The 25,194-nt window shown below is 42.9% G+C and overlaps 2 protein-coding genes and 2 long non-coding RNA genes across 4 annotated transcripts; 2 read left to right on the top strand and 2 right to left on the bottom strand.

The window, feature by feature from the left end:
- Positions 1–789: 789 nt before the first annotated feature.
- On the bottom strand, positions 790–2,057 carry LOC309347776. Its single transcript, XR_014159032.1, has 2 exons — positions 1,871–2,057; positions 790–1,642 (listed from the first exon to the last, which is right to left on the bottom strand). It is a non-coding gene; the product is annotated as an uncharacterized lncRNA (long non-coding RNA).
- Positions 2,058–2,184: 127 nt separating this feature from the next.
- LOC309349110 lies at positions 2,185–5,945 on the top strand. The gene is made up of 3 exons (XR_014159721.1): positions 2,185–3,150; positions 3,790–3,881; positions 5,256–5,945. It is a non-coding gene; the product is annotated as an uncharacterized lncRNA (long non-coding RNA).
- An 810-nt stretch (positions 5,946–6,755) lies between these two features.
- Positions 6,756–12,401, top strand: CTHRC1 (collagen triple helix repeat containing 1). The gene is made up of 4 exons (XM_081874781.1): positions 6,756–7,265; positions 9,709–9,930; positions 10,388–10,604; positions 12,096–12,401. The coding sequence occupies exons 1-4, from the start codon at positions 7,110–7,112 to the stop codon at positions 12,236–12,238; spliced, it is 738 nt and encodes a 245-aa protein (XP_081730907.1). The 5' UTR covers positions 6,756–7,109; the 3' UTR covers positions 12,239–12,401.
- A 4,076-nt stretch (positions 12,402–16,477) lies between these two features.
- On the bottom strand, positions 16,478–25,145 carry SLC25A32 (solute carrier family 25 member 32; the record flags this gene model as incomplete). The annotated part of the gene is made up of 7 exons (XM_081874621.1): positions 16,478–17,023; positions 18,351–18,496; positions 18,663–18,776; positions 21,306–21,466; positions 22,905–22,990; positions 24,188–24,338; positions 24,938–25,145. 7 exons carry the CDS (start codon positions 25,143–25,145, stop codon positions 16,891–16,893), a joined length of 999 nt encoding a protein of 332 aa, XP_081730747.1. The 3' UTR covers positions 16,478–16,890.
- Positions 25,146–25,194: the final 49 nt, after the last annotated feature.

The following is a 25,194-nucleotide window of genomic DNA, read 5'->3' as shown; positions in this document are numbered from 1 at the left end:
CCCAACTTCTTCACTAGTACTCTCTCTGCACTTGTCATTCCTGGCAAGTGGTTTTCAGAGGTGCAGTGCCTCCAACATTTTCTCCATGAATTTGTCTAATCCTCTTTTAAAGAAGGTGGCCTTCTCTACATCTTGCTTCCACAGCACCTGCTCGTTTATTTTAACTGCACATTCCTCAATTCCAAACAAAAAGCTGCCTTGATGTTGTTGAATTTAAAATTTAAAATAGAACAAGTGTTGAATTTCTAAATAGAACAAGTGTTGGATAATGCCGGAAGGGGGAGAAGCCTTTCAATCTGTCCTGTAAGCACCCCTTTCATTCTGAATTGTAAGTGTGAGGAATATATATTACATTTGGCTCAGTGGAAAGAGCAAAGCACTGTGCCTTTGTTCAGATGCACTTTTTACCATTCCTGCTGATTTATAGAAATTATTGTTGGCTACTCAGCCCAACTGCATTTTACGCTCTTAGGTAAGTAGTTCTAACAGAGACAAGGGTGATTATAACTGAGCTCTTATCTATGACACTAACATTCACTTGTTTTTATAGCTCTCCGTCTTTGTAAGTGGTTTTGTGTTTTTTTAAAGAAAGCACTCCCAGTTTCTTTGTTTTTCAACATTCCACTTTGTGCAACATCATTTGGTTGTCTTGGACACCAAGTAAAACTATATTATAGAAAAGAAATGTAAATGGCAACTGAATAAGGAAGATAGTTTTGATGGATCAAATTGTTTCCTGTTATAACAATGTATTGAATTTTGAATGTATTATGTTCTCTGCATTTTACAACTTTGTAACTTATTGCCTTTAACAAAGACTATTGGTGGTTTAACTGGATATTTCCTTATTTTCAGAACATACTATTCTTCCAATAACTAGAGTGACTTTCAAAGTTGTAAATATTCTCTGTGGAAAAACAATTTTTCTCTTATTGGCACATCTGATTTTTTAAAAAAATGTCTGCAATTTGGCATATGTATTTTTACTATTGGTCAATAAAGTTTTCTATACTGTAAAAAGTCACAAACTGTGTTGTGTTTGAAAACAGCTTGGAGCAGGGCCAGCCCTACTGTTAGGTGGAATCAGGTGGGCACCTTGGGCTCCAAGTCCTGGGGGTGCATGTGGCAGTGAAGTGTTGTCTGCTTAGAGCTTTATGTGCTGCCCTGCACCTCTTAAGCCAGCCTGCTGTCCTCAAGTATGGTAGACAACACCATCCTGATACATTGTGGAAGTAATATTCAACTAGTAGTCCGGTCAGCTTCTGCATCTTGTCTTCTGCCTCAGGCAACCCTAAACATGAATGTTAACCAGATTTCTAAAAGCTAAGTGGCTAAGAGCTTAAGTGCAAATTACATTCCTGGCTGAAGATGGGAGATCCATTTTTCCAAATGTTAAGGCTTCAACTGTGGCCATCTGTATGCTTCTGGAAAGTTCACAAATAGATTATTGTGGAGAAAGCTGTTGCGCTATTTCTCTCCAGCTTGTGTTATGATATACTGCCATCTGAATTGGAAGATCCAGATTTTGCTACCATCACTAGTAGCCATTGATAGACCTAGTCACCATTTTGTGGCAAGCATGAGTACCAACTTCAATAAAATTTTGGGAGGCAGGTAAGCCCTGCCCCACATACAGTGTTATCTCCGGTTAAGTACTTAATTTGTTCCGGAGGTCCGTTCTTAACCTGAAACTGTTCTTAACCTGAAGTACCACTTTAGCTAATGGGGCTTCCTGCTGCTGCCGCGCCACCGGAGCACAATTTCTGTTCTCATCCTGAAGCAAAGTTCTTAACCCGAGGTACTATTTCTGGGTTGGCAGAGACTGTAACCTGAAGCGTATGTAACCCGAGGTACCACTGTACTCGTTCACAAGATGCAGTGCATGAGCACCATTTGAATGGCAATGCCCATCAACGCTTTTGGGGGGCAGCCTCCTCAGTTATTTTATTGGGGGGTGAAGGAGTTGGCTCCTATGATAGAAAGAGTTCCATGTGTTATTTATACTCTCTGAACATTCATTATTATTTTGCCAATAAGTTTCATTTCATGACTTTCTGTTCATGTGCACCATCACTAATCTTATAAATTTCTGTCATATTTGCCTTCCTTATACTTTTTTTTTGGGGGGGGGAGGAACAAAATTTAAAGTGGCTACTTTTATGCCACTTTTTGCAGAGAACATATTCCACTTCAACCCTGATAAATTTTAATTCCCTTTCCTACACTGCTTTGAGAACTCTCTGCAGTCACACAAGTTCTGCAAGCTCAGAACCTGTATGACTGCACATACGTAGAGCAACATGCTGCGGTAGCATTTTGGCAAGCAGCCAGCCCCCCAGGGCATGACTCCCACCTTCCCAGTCAGAACACATTTCATTGCTGCCCCAGCAATTTTAATTGCCATTTTCTGCACTATTCCCCATGTGGCATAATCAGAACTTGACAAAGTACCCCAAATGAACATTTGTTTACTGATAAAACTGCATTAGGATTCTTAGCACTCAAAGTGCACTGAACTTTATAATACTGAATTTGCTTTATTCATTGCTGTAAGATGCTGTATTCAACAAGCTTTCCATAATGATAGTGCTATGCAAAGTTCAAAGCAGAAAAATACCACCAGTAAACCATGGGTTGTATCCCACTGAATCGATGGGTTCAGGGAACGACTTGTGCGAATGCAATCGAATTTCTATTACCTCCCCCACCCACTGCCCCCAAATCTGCTCTGGGTTTCTCCTCAACCTCTCCCCTCCCCAAACAGATTTGTGGGCATTGCGGCAGAGTGAGGGGGAAGAAGGAAGGGAAGTTCGGCCGCACTCACAGAAGTTCTTCTGTGCACACAGTGATTTTGTTGGCTACAGCCCCATGTTTGTTGGTATTTCAAGTCTGTGTAAACATCTTCTGGTAAGAGAAATAATTATAATGTTTCTTCTTTGCAGCACCTCTTTAAAACATAACCGTAGCCACCAGCAAAGAGCAGGAGGCAGCAGAGGATGTTGGTTGTGCTTCTGTTTGAAATGTTGTGACCTGTTTCAAAGCAAAGTGCAGGGCCCCCCTTTCCCCTTCCACCCAGACTCTTTCAGCCAACGGTATGAAGTTTCATCTAGACTTTCCTTCCAATTCAGCTGCTTCAGCAGAATGAGAGAGGTAAGCTTAGCTTTCTGCAAAAGACTGAAAGTGAAGCGGCCAAATGGGATGCAGCATAAGATTTCTCTTTGAAGTCTGACCACCCACTCTCACTGGAGCATCTCATTAAAATGCCACATCACAGGAAAACTGAGCATCCATCAGCTGCCACTGGGTGCTGTGCTCAGTGGTGCTTTGAAAAAGCTGGGCTGCTTTTTGTTTGAGCAAAACTCTTGCCAGTATTCACATGCAGTATTCACATGCAAAACCCCACAAAACAAAAGTGAGAATTTGGCATCAAATGCAACATGGCTTACAGGAGCTTTATGGTGTGAAATCCTCCTATTGCATTTTTGTTTCTCTTCATTATGATTCTGTTCCTGTTTTCTTATACTTTTTGAAATGCAAGAAAGCTGGGTACTCATAAGAATCTTCCACCTTATTAATCTGAATCTTTTTGGGTGAGGGTAATTCTGTACATAATGGGATTTCTGATCTGTACTTAACACTGTTTGAGCTTTATTAATTTGATATACCCATGGAAGAGGAGAGAGCAACATTTTTCTTCTTCTTGCCTAAGTCAATATAGAAATGTAAAGGAAACCAACTTCCAGCATTTATGCAAACATTGATATACTGATGCATGTCTGTTCTCTACAGCTGGGCTTCTTAGAACTAATAACTTGCTGAAGGTTGAAGCTGAAAAGAAGCTGATCTGGCCTATGACAGTACTATAAGTGAGGGGAATCACTGTAAGTAAGGTTGGAGCCTCTTATGTGTACAGTTCAAATCATAATTCCTAAAAGCAGCTGTTGTGTGATTTTATGGTAACTGAATAACAGTGATGTGCACCTTGAATCGTTTGCAGGAAGACTTCTAATATCCTATTGAATCCTAATATCATACTGACTTGTAATTAGGCCCATTTATAATGTAATGACGAACCATGGTTTACATGCTATGGGAACTCATTCTGGGTATGACTGATTTACCCAGATTAATGTTCAAAACTGCAATTCAAAATTGCATTTTTTAATTTGTTTAGCTGAGTGCCCCACTGTTCAGATGGGAAAGCTGAATATAAACATTTTAATGGAAAATAATACAAATAAGCAATACAGACGTCCCTGGAGTCAGGAACAAAGCTTGTTAAGATACACATAGAGATGAATCACAGCCTACCTTTCTTTATACAAATGTTTATATGTGTATGCATATGTGTGTTCCACTACAGTGTTTGGTAAAACAGTTTCTATAGATTGAAGCTGCAGGGCATTTCCCTTGTAAGTCATGCACTATGCATTTATGTGCATAGGGTTTAAATATTTCCAGATGGATTGTGTCAGTGGCTTTAATGGCAAGTGGGCAGGTCCCAGCAAGCCTTCTCAGTAACAAAGATAAATGTGTACAGTGAAGTTCAGCTTCCTGGCAAGCAATTAAATGCCTTGTCTCTGACTCAGAACCACGGGCATTTGCCAGCAATTAACTGGAGTAATGCCAGAGAGCTCACAAATGACGATATATATTATATATATTGGCCATTTTAACAATTGTAACAAAAAGTAGGAGTGTGTGGGGATTGCCATCAAAGCAGTGATAAAGAGTCGTAGAATCTACAATCCCCAAAGTGGCCAAGTTACTTCATTATTTGGTCAGGGTTCCTAACTCAGTGCTGGTTTCCTAACTAGGCATGAGGTGGTGATTCAGAGCAGGGCTGGTTTTGGCTGGAGTTAGTTGTGGGGGGAATGGAACTGTCTTTTGGCTACCTCTTTGGTCCCACATCCATATCTAAATACTGTACGAGAAAATAATTGTCAGAAATATTTTTTTTTTTATATAAATTTTTATTGGGTTTTTAAATTTTTTAACAAACAAACAAACATATAAAGACAAAACAAACCATGCATAACTTCATCACCTTACTTTCATTACCTTCTTTCATTGACTTCCCCGCACCCTCCCTCCCACATTCCAATTTCGTTGATTATCTCAGCAAGTTATTTCTCTCGTCCCTTAAATATTTCTTATCTTTTCTTAAAGTTTATCTCATACACTTAACCCAGTTTAAAATAATTGTCAGAAATAATTGCCGTTAGATATTGTTGTAGCTTTGTGTCTTAAAATAGCTGCAGAGGAAGTGTAACCTTCCAATGGAAAAGATAAATATTCAAACAACTCCAGCATGATTCCTCCAAATGTGGATGTAGTACATGACACGTAACCATTCCATGAATTTGTCCAACCCTCATTTTAAGCCATCCAAGTTGGTCCCCATCACTACATCTTGTGGGAGTGAGTTCCGTTGTTTAACTGTATGTTATATGAAGAAGAATTTTTTGTCTGACATTTGTTTCTTCCTGCTCTAACTATGATTTTGCCCTTTGCCAGTTCTGCTGATTTTGACTTTTGTACGGTGGAAGCCATCTTATTCTTAAAGGTGAGGTGTTGAAGGCGCAAATGCTGATGGAAAAGTAAGGAGACACTCAAAAGATATCAGTGTGGCTGCATAAGGAGCTTACAGATGAGCTGAGATATAAGAAGAGAATGCACAAGAAAGGGAAGAAAGGAGAAATCATGATGGAAGAGTAGTCGACAGCTCCACAGAGAAGGAGGGCGAAAGCTTGGATAAACTCAGGCTTGCAAGAGAATAATTTTTAAGTTTATTTTTGGCTACGTTTGAGGCAAGAGGAAGAATAAGCAAATAGTAGGTTGCTTTTGAATTATGGTGCTGGAGGAGACTCTTGAGAGTCCCATGGACTGCTAGAAGATCAAACCTATCCATTCTTAAGGAAATCAGCCCTGAGTGCTCACTGGAAGGACAGATCCTGAAGCTGAGGCTCCAATACTTTGGCCGCCTCATGAGAAGAGAAGACTCTCTGGAAAAGACCCTGATGTTGGGAAAGATGGAGGGCCCAAGGAGAAGGGGACAACAGAGGATGAGGTGGTTGGATGGTGTTCTCAAAGCTACCAGCATGAGTTTGACCAAACTGCGGGAGGCAGTGGAAGACAGGAGTGCCTGGCGTGCTCTGGTCCATGGGGTCATGAAGAGTTGGACACGACCAAACAACAACAACAAAAGGTCTCTTGAGAAGATTGAGAAATGCTATTGGGTTACAGAGAAGAGGGAACTTTTCAACACCCACTTTGCCTCTGTCTTCACCCAGAAGGAAAGCAGTGCCCAACCTGGTGATTACAGAATACCAGTAAATGGTAGGAGGGAGGTGCAGCCCAATGTCTACTCTACACAACGTCCAGATCAGGGATTTCGTTTGCAACAACTTTTAACCCTGCATCATCACTCTGTGCAGCCACCAACCAAAACGCGCAACCACAAGGCAATGTATTGCATGTGAGTATTTATAGCAATGGAGAAATCAAAACATTCCACCCCCCCTCCCTTTGTAATGGTTATCTGTTGGTAACGCAAAGGGGGATATCAGCAGGCAACTCTCTCTTTCGTGCTAAGGAAGCCTGCGTGGGCCGGGCTCCTCTCGCAAAGCCAAGAGCGTTGCATCTGGAAATGCAAGCCCGCCCTCTCTCCGCAGGCGGATTCCGGACAAAGAAGCGGCGGCGTTTTCCTCGCCTGGCTTGCATCCAAGCAGACGAGGGAGATCCGGCGGCGGGGCAGTCGAGCCGGGCGCCCCCCAGCGGCCAGTCTTTGCCAGCGCCGGGAAAGCGGCGCCGCTGTCGAGAGGCGCAGAAGTTGCCTTCTCCCCTCGACTGTGCGGCGCGCTCCCTCCATCCCACCCCATCCCCTTTTCCTGCCTCCGTCCGCACGTGGCTGGGGGGGGGGAGAGACCCCCTGCCTTCTCCGCCCACCCCTCTCCCTCTCCCTCTCCCCCTCCGCTTAGCCGGGCGGACGCTGCTGCTGCGGGCTGCGCATTCCTGGCCGCCCCCCCCCCCCGAGGAGGGACTGAAAGGCTCGCTTATGCGCGGCGCAGACACTGCCCGATTCATCCGCGCCTCGCTCCGCCAGCGCCATGAAGCTCCTTCCTCCCTGTCCGCCTTCGCTGGTCGCCTCCTTTGCGGCGCTGCTGCTGCTGCTGGGGGTGCTGTCGGCGAGCCCCCCGGCCGGCCTGGCCGAGACCCCCAAAGGCAAGCAGAAGGCGCTTCGCCAGAGGGAGGTGGTGGACGTGGTGAGTGCGCAGCGAGGGCGCCGCGATCCCCGGAGGGGGCCGCGCAGGGTCTCGGGCTGCGGTGGGTCGTGGGTGGCATGGAGGCAAGCAGCGATCCCGAGAGGGCGCGCGCATTGCATGGGATGGGGGCAGAGGCGGGCCTTAGGTTCCCTTGCACCCTGGCCAAGGAGCTGGGCTCTCTACCATTCCAAGCCAGAGTGGAGAGACACCATTTTGGCGCCCACTGGGACCAAGGGTGTCAACATTGAATAAAATATGGAGAGGGGCAGATAAGCCCCTCAAAGATGCGTCACACACACATCATTTGAATGGCCTTGTCCATCAACTGGGGGGCGGGGCTAGGAGTTTGCTCCTCTACCTGGGCTGGCACCCTTGGGGGACAACCTTTCCAACCCCTAGGTACACCCCTCAAGGAGACCTCCTGCTTAGCCCTCTTCTTGGCGTGCCACTTCCCGTCTTACTCATTTATATCCCACCATAAGCAGCAGCAGCCTGGCTGGTAAAGGTAAAGGGACCCCTGACTGTTAAGTCCAGTCGGACAACTCTGGGGTTGCGGCACTCATCTCGCTTTACTGGTCGAGGGAGCCGGCGTTTGTCCGCAGACAGCTTCCGGGTCATGTGGCCAGCATGACTAAGCCACTTCTGGTGAACCAGAGCAGCGCACGGAAACGCCGTTTACCTTCCCACCAGAGCTATTTATCTACTTGCACTTGATGTGCTTTCAAACTGCTAGGTTGGCAGGAGCTGGGACCGAGCAATGGGAGCTGACCCCATCATAGGGATTTGAACCACCGACCTTCTGATTGGCAAGCCCTAGGCTCTGTGGTTTAGACCACAGCGCCACCTGCGTCTTGGCGTGCCACCTCCCGTCTTACTCATTTATATCCCACCATAAGAAGCAACAGCCTGGCTAGATCAGGCTAAAATAGCCCAGCATCAACTGCACAGGAGCACAGGGGACTGCAGTGTGATCTCCTCCAAAGAACTCAAGGTGGCTTACCTGGTTCTACCTTGCATTCTCCAGGTCACCCTCTCAACAACCCTGCGAGGTAGGTTAGGTGGCTGAGTGGCTCCAGGACACTTGGTAAGCTTCTTGGCTGACTGGGGATTTGAGCCCTGGTCTCCCAGGTCCTGGTTGATGGGTCTGACCTCTGCACCATGCTGGCAACAAACAATGTGTAAGGAGATAAGAATAAGCCAAGCCCCCAATGTTTTGAGCTGCTGAATAAGATTAAGAAAACAAACCTGACAGACACAATACTGGGAAAGGAGAGGATGTGGGGAGGGAACAAATGAAGGAGCATTATTATCAAATGCAGCTGGGCGGAAGATGCAGTCCACATCCAGAATTCTACTAGTTTCTGAAAACTTGCAAAGATCCTTCTGAATGTTGAATGGCTCTAAAGCCACATTTAGATATGATGGTGCGCAATTAGAGTAATTTACCCGTGCATGTGTTCCGTTTTTAATTTAAACTGGGTTGCCTGGGCGTCACATCCAAAAGCACGCAAGGCTTAATGTTGCTGACGTTAAGCAGTTCTGGGTTTGGTAAGAAAATAACAAATAGTGTGCAAGGGAGGCACAATCTAGCAGGGGCCATACTGCAACAGGATGCTAATGTTGCATACATAATGTGATGCCAGGTTCAAACAACACTATGCAGATAAATCCTTACTGTTTACCTGGCATCATGTTTAAATAAAGCTTGACTGATGGAAAGTAATCTTGAAGTCTGCAGATGGGGTGGAATGGGAGCTGTGCTGTGCTCATTGTTACAACTTGAGATCTCAAGGGCTGTGTACTTAAACATGCAGATTTTTATTCTTCATCCAGTGTGCTTCCACTTCTCATTTGGGAAGCAGTGTACACCTGATGCCATCTAGCCGTTGTTTCTTATGAAATACTGCATTTTTATGCATTTCCCCCCAAACCAGCTTTGGCCTACCTGTGTGTTAAACTGGCAATGCACACAGCCTTTCTCTCTGCTAACGTAAAACACAGCTGCCTGCAGGGTTGCAAAAGAGACAGCTGTGTAATCTGCTGTGGTGGGACATTATGGCTGCAGAGGATGAGTAATCTGACTGATCTCCTCCGCTCTTTGTTATTACTCACTGAGCATGAATATTTAGGGAAATGGTTAGTGGGTTTCTTAAAACATTCTTCCTCACTCAAGCCATTCATTGCCACGTTGGACACAGAAGCAGAGCTGGCCTTGGTAGGCTGTGGCTGTAACTCACCACATTTCTTTAAGTAATATGTCCATTGGGGAAAGCAATGCCTGGTTTATGTGTGTGTATGAGAGACAAGGCGGGGGAGAAAAATGGTTCCTTTGCAACAACAAAATGTAATAACCAATGTGGTTATTGGTTTACTGTTTCAAGCTCAAGCATCTATGTATATATAACCAATGTGTCTATAAAATGGGAATAATTTTGATTTTCAGTATAATGGGATGTGTTTGCAAGGACCTAATGGTGTTCCTGGAAGAGACGGAAACCCTGGTGTCAATGGAATTCCTGGAACACCTGGGATCCCGGGTCGAGATGGACTAAAAGGAGAAAAAGGAGAATGCATGAGAGAAAGCTTTGAGGAGTCTTGGACACCCAACTACAAACAATGTTCATGGAGTGCTCTGAACTATGGCATAGACCTTGGAAAAATTGCAGTAAGCAAATACCATTGCATTTATAATGTATATTACAGCAAAAGAGGGGGGTGAGGGTACAAAGATGTGGTGATAATTCTTTTCCTTATCGCTTTGGCTTCCTTATTCCTAGCAGCTAGGGCCTACTGCAGTCAACAATCAGAGGTCCACTTAAGGAAGACCACTGAGGCATCTCAAATGATTGATGAAAGATACTGTAAGCAAGCTCTAGTATTAGGATTTAAGTCTAAAAATCTAGAGCAGAGGATGCAGAGGATTGCTGGAGAAGGGATGCTATTTGGCTAACTCTGTAAGAAATGACCAGGAGTCCGTTGCACTTTAAAGACTAACCAAATTATTATGGCATAAGCTTTTTTGAGGCAGCTGTCCCTTTAAGGTAGTAACTATTTCTTTTTAAATGACAAGTCAATAAATAATCAACCACTTAAACACACAACTTTTTCTTGTTTTGTAATAGGAGTGCACATTCACAAAGATGCGCAGCAACAGTGCTTTAAGAGTCCTCTTCAGTGGATCACTTAGACTCAAATGCAGAAACGCTTGTTGCCAGAGATGGTATTTTACATTTAATGGAGCTGAATGCTCTGGGCCACTTCCCATTGAAGCTATAATTTATTTAGATCAAGGAAGTCCGGAATTAAATTCCACCATTAACATACACCGCACTTCTTCAGGTACGTATCAAGATAATCTTGTGAGACCAACAATAATTTCACTGTAAAAATTCTGGGCACATGTGAGATGCAGATTGTGTTACTTGCCTGGTTCCCTGTAGCAAATAAACACAATAATAAGGTAATAGGTACATCAGAGTTTTCCTTTCTGGTGATAAAGATCTAAGGTTTAGGATCAGACAGATGAGAATCAAACCTCCTCCAGGCTTAGACCAGCCCACCCAGTTATAAGCTAGAAAGTATAGAGATATAAACACTGGCCTGTGAGCACTCCATTTGGAGAACAGCCTTTACCAAAGGTGCCATGTGCTTTGAAGACACTCGAACTCAGGACGAAAGGGAAAAACGTGCTAAGAGGAAGGCACGCTTGGCAAACCCTAACCATGCTCAGTTACGGCCCAGAAACCTATGTCCCCACTATGGAAGGATGTGTGGATCCAGAATTGGCCTCCACAATCATTTATGAACTCACTGTTAAAACTGTGTTTATGGAAGACAATCTTACTTGGCTACGAGTGATCGTCAAAGAAGAAAGTATAGAGATATAAATGCAGCTACTAGAGCCCAACTCTAGACACCACCTGCTAGCCCTGCATCTGGAAGGAAGGTAGACAGAGCGTAAAAGCCATTAATGTTGCCCCACAGCAAACTGCTAGTGATGGCTGATCCATTCAGCTTCTTCCCTGAATTGTAGGATGTTATAGCAGAAAAACATTTGTTCCAGAATGCAAAGGTGAGAAACTAACCCAATTATTGTCCTTTAAATATGCCCAGACACACAAAGTATGAGTAGACAACTGAACATTGTTAAAGTTTCAATTAAAATGAGAGCACCTTCTCACAGAATATTGATTTTGTTTACTGACAGCTATCATTAGTTGATGGAGATCTTTTTTAACAAACAAAACCAAAACCTAAGCATGGGGCCGTTTCTTCCCAAATCGCAATGAATGGTTCTCCTCTTTTTTTATGTCTATAATATAAATTTTGTTAAGAATAACATGAAACAATACAAATACTGGGTACTGGTCACCAGATACAAAGCAAAATATAGTCACGATGTGTATAAGGCAGAAAATAACAGCATGTTAAGTAAAATAACCAAGCAAAAAAGATTTATGAGTTATAAGGGGTCTTGATTCCTCCTGGTGACAGTTAATAAAAGAAATACACATGAATTACAGTAATCAGCATCAAAAGTGGCTCTTCTCTTTTTAAAGATGCCAGTCCTTTGGAACTCCCTGCCTGTTAGTTGTACTGTTGCAAACATCCCCTAAAACTTTTTATTATTTCCATGCAATTCTGTGTGGACATACAAGGGTGCCTCCAATGCTAGTCCTACACAGAGTAGAACCATTGAAAATAATGAACATGATTAATTTTTGAAAGTAATAGAGGGATGATGGGAGGTGAATGAAACAGAGCCTGGTGGGCACAGGTTCAATCCCTCTATTTTGGGCGAAACCACTATGCTTTTTGTCTTTCATACAGTGGAAGGGCTATGTGAAGGGATCAGCGCTGGCCTGGTGGATATTGCTGTTTGGGTTGGTACTTGTTCCGATTACCCACCTGGAGATGCTTCCACTGGATGGAACTCAGTCTCTCGCATCATTATAGAAGAACTGCCAAAATAGAGCTCTTTCAAAGATTCTCTCCCCCCTTTGACCACTTATATTTCATACCTTACATATTAACTCCATGCTTTAAATATATAGTTTTCTATGTTATCAAAGTACTTGACTATAACGCACAAGCTTGTTCTACAGAAAATATCTGTAACCAAAGGATTTCTCTTTTTTTAAAGTATAGTTTATGGGTTTCTACACTTTCTGGATTTATGTACTACTTTTGTACAATTTGTAGACAATTCTTACATTTGTTAATAAAGACAATCTTTTAGAAATAGCCAAATGAAAGGAATTTTAATTTTTGTTATCAAACAGAATTTGCTCACGCCTACTACTACAAATCAGTACAGTTTTAATTAAAATCTCACCAACTTTGCATTGAAAGGGGTGTGGGTGAAAAACCACTTGTAATGTTAATATATTGAATTCTGATTGCTTTCTATAAAATAGTTACTTCAGGCTTAGGGGCTCTGATAAGCATTTGCACACTCTTCCTTTTTCAAGGCAGGGCAAGGCCATCGGTTCATTCCTTTCTGTATGCAAAACTTCAACCTGCAGTGTAGTGAATGGCAGTGATTACTCACATAGGAGCTCAGCCCATGCAAGCTGAAATAATACATGGAACTTTTGCTTTAAGCGAAATAGAAGGTCAAGCTGAGTTAGCGGCACCAATAAATCTCACAAATACATGTCACCCTCTCAAAGAACTATCTTTAATATCAAAAGCATTGCAGGTGAGTTCAGGTGAGACTTTGCAAGTACAGCATCGTCATAGATGGCTCTATATGACATGCTCAGGAAGCAATGTGGAATATGCATGCAAGATAGATACATACTATCCTCATTTGCCAAGTATTCTTAGGCATTGAAAATGGGTTTTCTGGACACGTTTTTAATCAACCCATGTCTAATTTGTTGGGGGTTCAAGTACATTATGTACTACTCGGATTAAAGAATGAAACTAAATAACCTACGATTACAAGGAAATTCATACACAAGGCTTTCAGAATTTCTCTTGCCCTTTTGTTCCAACTTAAACATTAAATAAAACTACAAAAATAAGCTGAATGTATACCATGTAGCATTTCCCTCGCATGCAGGGACCTTTCCGCCATTTGGGGATACCTACTTTCATATATTTTTTTTGTATGATAACTTTCCATAGTTAAAACCATGCCGTATCTCCTCACTTTTCAGACAAGCATGGTCTCCTCATGAGACTCGCATCAATTTAAAAAATGAGAGGCCCAGACATGAGTTTTACAAATCAAAAAGGCAATATGCAAAATGAAGGTAAGTAGGCGAATATAGAGGATTAGTTATTCAGGGTGATAATGGAACAGTGAAGCAACAGTTGGCATGTGTATCCAGCTGAGGCCAGGCTAATCTTCCATTACTGATGCTTTTGCTTGATTTGGTATACTGGTGGCTTATGTTCCTTGGGCCAATGGTTGGGGCCACAGCACCCTTTCCCATTGCTTCTGTACTCTCAAGACAACCAGCAGCTGGAGCACAGTGCTTCCCAGCCACTGCAAGGAGGGTAAATCAAGCTGCCTGCCCCCACTTCCAGGCTAGCTTTCCCCATACCATCTGAGGAAGAGGCAGGGCCACTAGTCAAAGCCACTCATGTGGTGTAGTGGTTAAGAGCGGTAGTCTCCTAATCTGGGGAACCGGGTTCGCGTCTCCGCTCCTCCACATGCAGCTGCTGGGTGACCTTGGGCCAGTCACACTTCTGTGAAGTCTCTCAGCCCCACTCACCTCACAGAGTGTTTGTTGTGGGGGAGGAAGGGAAAGGAGAATGTTAGCCGCTTTGAGACTCCTGAAGGGGAGTGAAAGGCGGGATATCAAATCCAAACTCTTCTTCTTCTTCTTCTACTTATACAAAGCCCATCTGGATAAAAAAAACCAGTAATTTCTATCCAAGCACCATTTTAACTATTTCTAATTCGCCAAGGATTTAAACTGGATATGTGTAAAAGTGCTTTATACACTGGCTGTATCTTATCAGAATTTATAGACTGGAATCCATGGGGCTTGTGCTAGCATAACTGTAGACTTTGAACTGCTGATGTGCATATCCCATCGAACACTTTTGAAATTCTCTTCGATTTCAAAGGCAGTTTGCCTGTGACATGGGGTGGTGGTGGTGTTCCAGAAAGCCGCATCTAAAAAACCAATTGACTTTTCATTTTTCTCATAAACTAGTTAAGTTATAATTACTTACAGAGTTCCGAATAACGACCACCACCTTTGATCTACACATTCATTTTGAGGTTTCTCCTTCTATTTGCACGTTAAAAATTCAGTTTCTCTTAGTAATGGCATGCAGAACTCTATGATCAATGGGTGATATCCAGTGAGTCATACTCAAAGTTGATCCATTAGAATAGTTAAGAGCCCATAGATTTTAATGAGTCTACTTAGAAAATGTCATTAGATGACCGCCAGCTAATGCAAACTATACTAAGCACTATGACCATAAACAAATGTTGACTCAATCATGCTTGACCTTTATTTCTATGAGTTTTAAGCTTGCAGCCCTATGCACACTTTCCTGGAACGCAAGTCTCATAAAAAATGCATATACAAGCACACATACGTTTAATGGGGATGTCAGGCTTTGGGAAGCCCCAAGAAACCCTTGGAAGGTCCCTTAAAACAGGATCAAACTTCAGGACAGGATCTGGACAAAGTAGGTAAAACCAAATCTTCTTGATGAAAGGCAGAATTTATCTTTGGTACAAAAGAAGGGTCAGTCTATGAAACACTATTTTTATGAAAAATGCAGTTGTTTGTTAATAGAAAGGGGCATTCAAGACCCAGCAAGCTGATAAAAGTGCAACTAAGAGGGAAGAATCCAAAGAGGTGCAGACTTTTGTGGCTCCAAAAGAGGACATCATAAAGCGAAAAGGACCTTATGGAGATCTCACGTTGGGGGAAACACACATTAAAGTAGCCCATTGAGTGCTCTTGGTAGTGCAGCAGTGGGCAAACACTTTTCAAGTGTATTGGAAGATTCTTACATTGGATGATCTGCAGCATGCCATGATGGTATCAATAATATCTGAAGATAATCCAGATTTCTTTGGACTTTGCTGCTCAAGAACCACATCAACAGTTTCAACCACTCTGGATCCAGGCCATGGGGCTGATATAAACAGGTGAAGGAGTTCCAAAATCCACGGAAGGCAAGGCCAAAATAAAGCCACCAGAATCAACTGTGCTTTCTCATTCTGAAGCTTCCGCAAGGTTTGAGCAATAAAGGGGATTGGGAGTGCATATATAAGCCTGCTCAGCCACAGGGCCAAAAGCGCATCCATTGCAGTCAGAGACTGGAATTAAGCAGAGCAGCAGGGACTTTGCTGATTCTGGAATGTTTTGCCCAGAAGAGGCTGGGTAGGTTTGGCAAGGAGCAATACAGCAGCAGCAAGAAGACTGGTGAAATGGCTGTTGGATGGTGAATGATGGATAAGGGGAGCAGACTCTGGAGTGGTGGCAAAAGCAACTGCTTCTCATTGCCCATCCAACAGCTTTCCAGCAGTGATGGGCCCTTCCACAGTGCTTTGTTGCAGGGTTCTGGGTGGTGGTGCCTGACCATGACAAGTTTTGATGCTGGGCCTGCATTAGATGCTACACGCTTGAACTCTAACATTCTATTTCAAAAGCTGTAAAGAAAAGTTACATGTATTCAGACACAAAATATAACATTGATACCAGCAAGGCAACACAATAAATTTTTGCTTTAAAGACAACATAGTACTTTAGCACTTTCCACATTTTGCAGTGTGCTGAGAGACACTATGCATTCAAAACTAACATGTTTTTCCAGTTCTATACAGTGGTGCCTCGCAAGACGAAATTAATCCGTTCCGTGAGGCTCTTTGTATAGCGGTTTTTTCGTCTTGCAAAGCAAGCCCATTGACAGCTTAGCGGATTAGCGCTATTAGCGGTTTAGCAGCTTTTAGCGATCAGCTGTTAAGCGGCTTAGCAGCTTAGGAAAAGGGGGGGGAAAGGGGAAAAAACCCGCAGGAACTCGCAAGACATTTTTGTCTTGCGAAGCAAGCCCATAGGGAAATTCGTTTTGCGAAGCGCCTCCAAAATGGAAAACCCTTTCGTCTAGCGGGTTTTCCGTCTTGCGAGGCGTTCGTCTTGCGGGACACCACTGTACTACTGAATCCAGAAGCTTCTCAAATTACACTGATCCTTGCTAGTTGGAGAATAAAAGAATTTGGAAAGCTGAATTCATTGTGGATAAATACATGCACAATTTAATGGTGAGGTATCAGGTAGAGACTGATATGCAATAATCTGAAACATTGTTGGGGAATTTATTCCATCTGATATTTTTTACACCAGAGACCCACCACTGTACATTAAGAGTCCACTGCTGTTCATATAGAGAGAACAATTCACTCTAGAACAAAATTTTAAAACCACATTTTGCATCTATTTTCTCATCCAGAATGTTCAGATGAGGTAATATTCCTGGCAAAGATTGAAGATTCAATAAAGAAAAGATTTATCTAGTAGAACAAAATGAGTTCTAGTTTCCATCTTCTGTGAGTACCAGAAAAATAAACCAGACAGCTGTCTTGAATAACTGATTTGCTGCAGAGCCAAAAGGTGATGATGTCCTTTCCTAAAGCAATCACCAATATTTAGTTACCATTCTTCAGGCTAAGCAACAACTGGGATACTTTTTCATATACTACAAAGGTAATACAGCATGCAGGAGTGACTCTGAGAACATTAGGTATAATTCCTTTGTAAAATCCATGAACTCCTTCTTTCCTAGGGAGAAGCAGAAAGAATTTACTTGCAACTTCCATACATATTTTATAGGGGGAAATCATTCAGCCTATTAACTTTAAATTACATTATTCTGATTTTATTGTTCTTATTATATTTAATTATTGTGGTCTTGAGTATCAGCGATAGAAAGAAAGGCAAGGTATAAAAGCAGGTCTGAATCCAACTAAGTGATATTCAGAATAGGTCCACTGATTTCAATGGGTCTGTTTTGAGTTTGACTTGTCTGGATGCAACCCATAATAGATAAATAATTATCCACACATTTTTATTCTAAATTGATCTTTTAGGTGACACTTCTACAAAGACCATCTTGAAACATGAAAACTGAATTTCTAGAGCAATACCTAATTCAGGAAAGCACTGAAAGTCCATACTGAAATAACACTGAAAGCTTATTTGCACAGAGAAGTGTTACGATCGCCTCGGATGCCTAGAAAACAGAGAGACTGTCCACAAATTGCCATACTGACTTTAGCAAGATTACACCTGGCTAACAATACAAAGTTATTGTTCTCAAGTGATTTCTTAACAGGCATTTCACTTCTGATTTGAGCATGCTGACACCACATCTTTTCTGCTAGAGCACTTGTCTGTTTTTGCTTTTTGTGGAAAACCTCTGCTGTTAGGTTTCATGGCTAAGCCTTTCTGGCACATAACCCGACAAAAGATCACACATGGCCTATTTCACCTTGTAGAACACTTCTCAATATATCTAGGGTATAGTGACTTTATGTGACAGGCAATTTTCTCCTCTATTTTTTTGGAAACATGTAAATTATATCTCCACAGTCCTTCTGTTAACCCTCCACCCAATTTGTTGTGGGATAGTACTGGAGACCTGCTTGTTATAGCAGGAGGTGGAGGAATGATGGAACAGTTGCCTATCCATAGGTAAGAGTGATGATGCAACCTGCCAAGGAAAGCCGTTAAAAATGGGGCTGGGGAAATCAACAATGAAACTCAATAAATTTTAATCTGAGTACGACTTAGTTGAATATCCCTACCTGTTTATACTTCACTACTTTTACAGTGCATTCCAAATCAGATTTACTCAATGAACTCAATGGGGCTTAATCTCAGCAAATGTGTTTAGGATTGCTGCTTTAGTTTCTCTACTGCTCTCACAAACCCATTCATGCTTGTTTTGAACTTCTCTCAAATAATTATAAAGTCACCCAGCTGATATAACAGAGAGAGGAAACACATAGAGAGGAAAAGTTGAAAGCTTGATGTCTTTAAGAATGCCAAGTACATCAGTGATAACAAAGGAAGCCCTTTCACACCAGCTTTTCATCTCCAGGCCTACCTCCATGTCCTACGGATGACATCGACCAATCCAGAGTATCTGTTGTGCTGATCCTGGAGACGTGCTCTCACAACCTGATAGGGATATGTAGTTGAAACTGCAAAAATTTTCGACAGTGCTGCCATTGTGATATATTCTGAAGTGCTCTAAAAACCAAATGGTACCAATATTAGCTCCTAACAAATTCACTAAAAGAACAAAAAACAAAATTTCACATTTTACGCTGCTTATTTCTATCATTAAAGTATACAAGTGTTAGTAGTACTAAGTTTAAATTCTAACTAGATACTTCCATTTCACAGGATGTCTTACCAATTTCAAATCCGATCGCCTGTTTCGATGTCTATTGTATTTTGATTTCAGTTCTTCATATGCCATGAATTGAAGTGCTCCATGTGATGTTCCGAACAGACCAGGTACAAAGCCCTGAACAGAGTTTTTCAGACAATTTAAAATGCAGTTTCATATGAAAAGCTGAGCAACCTATGACACAAAATGTATATAAACAATGCAATATAACTTTACAGTTATAAGTTATAATGCCAGGATGTGGAAACTGGTTGAAATGGCCAAACACAGAAAAATATGCACGTAAGAGAAGAAAATATATGGAAACCAGTTTTCAAAAGAAAGAAAGAAAGAAAGAAAGAAAAGATAAAACAGCTGAGCTTTAATCCTGGCAAGATGGAGGCACTGTGGGTGAGTAGTTCCTGTGCCTTAGAAATTAATTCCTTCCAGTAGCACCTTAAAGACCAACTAAGTCAGTTCTTGGTATGAGCTTTCGTGTGCATGCACACTTCTTCAGATACACTGAAACAGAAGTTTCCAGACCCTTCTATATAGTGAGAAGGTGGGGAGGGGTATTACTCAGAAGGGTGGTGGGAATGGGTGATTGGCAGGTAGCTGTGATGAGCCTGTTGACGACTTCTATGAGCCAGAGATGAGTATGTTTTTATGGGTGTTAGAAATTAGTTACAGTGGTACCTTGGGTTACAGACGCTTCAGGTTACAGACTCTGCTAACCCAGAAATAGTACCTCGGGTGAAGAACTTTGCTTCAGGATGACAACAGAAATCGTGCTCTGGCGGCGCGGCAGCAGCAGGAGGCCCCATTAGCTAAAGTGGTGCTTCAGGTTAAGAACAGTTTCAGGTTAACAATGGACCTCCGGAACAAATTAAGTACTTAACCCGAGGTACCACTGTAGTTGTCTACCCTGGATGGGGTTGCACTCCCCCTGAAGGAGCAGGTTCACAGTTTGGGGATACTTCTGGATCCGGTTCTGCCACTGCAGGCTCAGGTAGCCTTTGTGACTAGAAGTGTCTTTTACCAACTGCTACTGGTGTGATAGCTGCAGCAATTTCTAGACCAGAAAAACCTTCCAACAGTAGTTCATGCATTGGTTACTTCAAGACTGGATTACTGCAGTGAGCTTTATGTGCGGCTTCTCTCGAGCTTGAGTTGGAAACTGCTGTTAGTGCAGAATGCCACAGCATGATTGCTGACAGGAGTGAGGCCTTGTCAGCATATAACACTTGTGCTCAGAGACCTGCACTGGCTGCTGATTTGCTACCAGGCCAGGCTGAAGGTGTTACTATTAGTAATCCAAAGCCCTTAATAACTTGGCACCAGTTTATCTACGAGATGGCTTCACCCTACATGTGCCACTCAAACATTTTGTTAGACGGAATTGGCACTACTACAGGTGCCACATAATAGTCATTCTAAGTTTGTAAGAATTCAGTATTTTAGCGTGGCAACACCTAGTTTGGAATTTCCTGGCTATTGGTAACAAGCAGGAACCTTCATTGGACTCTTTTCAGTGCCTGCTAAAAACATTCTTCTTTAGACAAACCTACCCAGATGCTTAAAAAGTTGAGGTAATTTTAATCTGTTTTAGTATTTTAACTTTTGTATGTTTTTAAGTATGGTTGTAAATCATTCTTAATTTTACTGCCTTATCTTTTTGTAAACCTCTCTGAGGATTATTATTTTTTTACAATCAAGCCATGTAAATTTTTTATAAAATAATAAATGTAGGAATTTTATGAAGCTCAGACACAAATTAAGGACTACTATCTCAAAGCCTGTTAATCTGTCTATTGTTATTGTGATAGTTATTGTGTGTCTTGAGTATCTTATACATATTTATATAGCCTTTTTTTACACACACTATACTTTATTGTAATTCAACTTTTAACTTCTCAAAAATCATTCCAAGTCAACGGCTAGGAGATCTAAGAAAGCACAGTGATTTTCACCCGCAGAGGGAGAAGGCCCAGGCAGCTAATAAGCTGCTGCTCCCACCTGTTCAGAAAGCGCAGAAAGGGGGCATTTTGAGGGGGGGGTGCTAACTGGATCCAAAGCCCCATGGAGGAGCCTCATTCCTGGGTCTCTTGGAGTTTTGTTTTTTACTATGCAGTTCCAGTTTGGTGATGTCTGTGGACCAGTCATCTGTGGTCAGGAAGACCTCATCCTCTAAAGACAGTCCACTGATCTAGCAAGAGGGCAGGGCTCCCAGTTCTGCCAGATCAGAAGTCCCTCACTTTGCAGCATCATGAACTGACAAAAACTACTTTCTATTCAGTCTACTCACAAGTATGTCTTTTCCTTCTACCCATCTGTTCCTCCCTACTGGTTCTCCCACTGCAGAACAGAATTATCTATTAACTCAGGCATACTGGCCCAAATACTGAGTGTTCACTGGAAGGACAGATCCTGACTCGGTTTAGACTGAACTCCTCACAAAATTCCCACTATCTGAAGTATGGCTCTGTGAGAAGAGAACTGAAAATGCTAAAGAGGCAGAGGGAGGATAATGATAATGATAATAAAGCTCACTGGCAACCTTATTCCAGTGAAACTCATGTAATAACCATTCACTGATTTTGGACACAGTGGTAAAATACTGTCATACCCATATCAAATACCAGAACTCCTGGCTTTGACTTATCTTACCTTATATAGGCCACGTACACCTTCATACTTGTATATTTTGGTAAGGGCATCAAGCATCCCTTTGTACTGCCTCTTTGATGGGTCAACACCAGCTTCATACTGCAACACAAGCCGAGTCTTTGTTACCCAGATTGGGTTTGTAATGCACAGAGTCATTGCTCCTATGATCAGATGGAGAGCCGACAGTTATTTAATGTCAACACTTTAGCATTGTGCAAAAACAGCATTTCAACCATACCCCCTCAACACATAGGCACTCCTACACAAACCTGGAAATTTCTAATGCCAATGAAGTTTTATGCTGGCATTTAACATTCCAGGTTGATTTAGCAGTTGTTCTGCACTTATCCAGAACAGCAGATAAAAAGTATATTCTGCTAAAGAAATGGACCAATAGTACAGGGTATTTGCACAGTGTGCACTCTACCAAATGCTTTTGTTTGACTCCCTATATCATGGCTTACCAACACAGCACCCACTGAAACACATGAACCTGTAGACATCTTGCTTGGTGCCTGTAAGATTCCCTTGCTGAAATTAGGGTTGAAAAAAGTCTGCTACTGTAAGCCATGGAATAATTTTTAAAAGCCCAACTCCAGCACTAAGAGCTTTTGGGTGTGGGTGGGTTTACGGTTGGCTAAAACAGAAGACTGCTTGCAAACCTAATTAGAACACAGGAGGAACAATTTGGATGGGGTGGGGAAAGGGTCAACTCTTCCCTTTCCAGCTGTACCCTAAGTGCTCTGGAATCACCCTAGGTGTTGTGGAGGGGAGTTACCGTATTTTTTGCCCCATAGGACGCACCGGCCCATAGGATGCACCAAGTTTTTTGGGGGGGAAATAAAGGGAAAAAAAATTATTTCCCCCCCAGGCGCTTGTGGGGCCGGCAGCGGGGAGAAGCGCTCTTCTCCCCACCGCCCGCCTGCAGACCAGGTCCGGGGACAGCGGGAAGACGGGCTGCGCCTCCCAGCTGTCCCCGGAGCTTGGGGGCTGGCGGCGGGGAGAAGCACGCGTCTCCCCGCCGTCAGCCTCCAAACCACATCGGGAGACAGCGGGATGTCGGCGTTCCGCCTCCCAGCTGTCCCCCGACCTTGTGGGGCTGGCTCTGCGGCTCTCCTGAAGCCTGGAGAGCGTGAGGGGTTGGTGCACACCGACCCCTCTCGCTCTCCAGGCTTCAGCGAAAGCCTGCATTCGCCCCATAGGATGCACACACATTTCCCCTTCATTTTTGGAGGGGAAAAAGTGCGTCCTATAGGGCGAAAAATACGGTATATTCCTGGAGACTGCAGGTTAACGCTTGCCTCCCCAGCTGTATGCCCCCCCCCATACACACGCACACTCCGTTAGGCTTTTAAAAAAGCAAAAACACTTTTTAAAGCCTGTCTAACAGGAGGCAGTGTGTTTGTGCAGAGGCACAGTTCCGATGCACGCGTGTGCATGGTTGCAGTACATGCTCCCCAATGTCTCTGGTTTGCCAATATGCCCCCAGCTTTAAAGAAGTTGCCAACCTTTTCCCTATATATTGATCATCATCAACAACAAAATACAGTATATGGAAAAGCTGGAAGTATTCGCTAATCCCACTTTTATTTTCCTCACCTGCCTCAGCAGCTGACACTAAGTGTTCAGTTGGTCCAAGACTTTCCAGCTTATCCTCTGTCTTGTAGGCTTTAATGGCATTATAGCTGCAGAGTGAAATGTTGGGATAAGGTTAAAGCTGATTAGTTGTTTTACCAATATGTGAAATACATTCTGCATATCAACACACAAAGTAACACATAAACATTTGAACTAACAAAAATGACACATGCTTATCTACAATGTATATAAAATGTGTAGGCTAGAAGCATGTACTTTGCAAGCCCATGGGCACACATCAGTAAGTAGAAGCTCTTCCCCATTCTTCTTTGAACAGCAGGTGTTATGTATGCCATATCACAAACTGCTTTTAAAACTTTCCAAGAGGGCTAGAGTCCAAAGTCCCATGGATATATGAAACTAGAAGTTTGGTTATTTGGAATTCAATCATAGTATTCGATACATAAATTAATATTATTTCGAGGGTTTTTTTAAAAATGAGCTTTACAACTATAATTGAAATATAAAGCATTTAAATATTAGGCTATTAGCTATACCATACATGTGCGTGTGTCTGTGTATTTGTATGTTGCTGTAAATAAAAGGTTTACAAAGGTTGTGAAAGAAAAAGCTATATCTGTAAGCAATTACGCTGCTTCCCCCTCCTTGCTAACAGCTCATATTCAGTTAATACTAGAATTCAATGGTGACTAAGAGATTGCTCATTTTGCAACTGGGCCTGTAAAAACCTGCAAACATGCTGAGAAGGAAGCAATATTCCAAAGTTTCAAATATTAATGTAGCCTTTATTATACCAAACTTCTATACTATAAACAACAGCAAATAAATAAATAAACAAACCAGACAAGAACCTCATGGCCTCTAGGTGTGATTGTAATAAGATTTGGCTGTGGCTGGCGAACAGTAATCCAGAGCAACAGAAGTCACACAAGTAAAAGCTGTTGATAATTAGAAGATTAGCTCAGTGCAATCTTCAGACTTGACCCTAGGCCCAGCGAACTTAATAGCAGATGCCCAGCTTCCCTCACTATTAACTGTAGGGATAAGATACTTATGACATAGTGTGCACTACTTCATTTCATTCAATTAGGGTTAAATTAAAATGCCACACTGGTATCCCTTGTCCCAGCCAAATTTACATTGCTTGCTCTACCAGTCTAGCTCAAAAACTCTCCAGTGAACTGCAGCCTCTAGTACAAAGGTCCTTCAAGATTAGCCTTTCAAATATTCAGTATTAGTCTTTCAAATATTGACCAGAACAATGGAAAGTAGTTTAAACTTACAAGAAAAAGTAGAGGCCCCAAGAGGCACCTGCGCCCCAGATGTTTGGCGTGACCCCTTGATACAAGCCACGTAAGCCTTCATGCTTCCAGACAGTTGTCAGGCAGTGCAGGATACCATTGTATTTCGGTCTCAGCTCCAAGCCGTCACTCACTGCACAAAAAACAACGGGAGATTAGTCTGAAGAAAGTGCATTTCAGAATGAGCTAAGTGAACAACACAGTATGCAAAAGTGAGGCACTGCAAGAAGATCTTTTGAGAGTGAAAAAGTTAATTAGCTATAGACGCTGCACTTGCTACGAATATGGCGAATCCAATGACCTCTTGTTATTATTTCCATGTGGGTTGGAAATGGAATGACACACTTGAAAAGCAGACACTCTGCCCTAACTCATTTAATGGGAATATCTGAAGAGGGATTCCACGTGTAATCTGCTGAGTGCCCTTAAAAGCCTCCTCGTTGCCAGAGTTAAATCATCCCCGGCAATTTCTATTTTAAACAACGCTAATTATTTCTATAAATTGTTACGCGTATTGTACAAACTAGCACGTGCAAATCGATGCCCTCTATTGGCGGGAAACGGAGCTGCCACGTCGCGCCGGGAGGAATTGTGGGGGAGGGTCCCCGGCCGTCGGGCCGGCCGATGACGTCACGGACGGTGGGCGTCGTGACCGTTGGTACGGCCGATGACGTCAGCGACCATCGGTGCGGCGCAGGGAAGGAGGGCGGGAAGGAAGACGGAGCGCCTCACCTGCGAAGCGGATCTTCACCAGGTCGAGCGGGTGCAGCACCAGCGTGGAGATGACGCCGCCGCTTAGCCCGGCCACCAGGTTCTCGAAATGCACGTGCCTGAAGAGAGACCGCGCTGGAGGCGCCGAACTCGTCGTCGTCGTCGACGCAGACCCCGCCACGGTGCATGCTCGGCTCTGCGCGCCGGGGACGGCGGCAGCGGGATTCATGGGAAAACTCCTAGGCTATATTTCGATTTAATAACAATTGCAATAAATA

Source organism: Podarcis erhardii (genome assembly GCF_964252035.2).
Source record: "Podarcis erhardii genome assembly, chromosome: 8".
Classification (NCBI taxonomy): Eukaryota; Metazoa; Chordata; class Lepidosauria; order Squamata; family Lacertidae; genus Podarcis; species Podarcis erhardii.
Note: the sequence above shows the minus strand (reverse complement) of the source record. Positions and strands in the feature narration are given on the sequence as shown.

Coding starts and splice junctions, on each gene's coding strand:
- CTHRC1 (XM_081874781.1), top strand. CDS start 7,110: ATGAAGCTCCTTCCTCCCTGTCCGCCTTCGCTGGTCGCCTCCTTTGCG. Junction 9,931..10,387: donor TAGACCTTGGAAAAATTGCA/GTAAGCAAATAC, acceptor GTTTTGTAATAG/GAGTGCACATTCACAAAGAT. Junction 10,605..12,095: donor CATACACCGCACTTCTTCAG/GTACGTATCAAG, acceptor TCTTTCATACAG/TGGAAGGGCTATGTGAAGGG.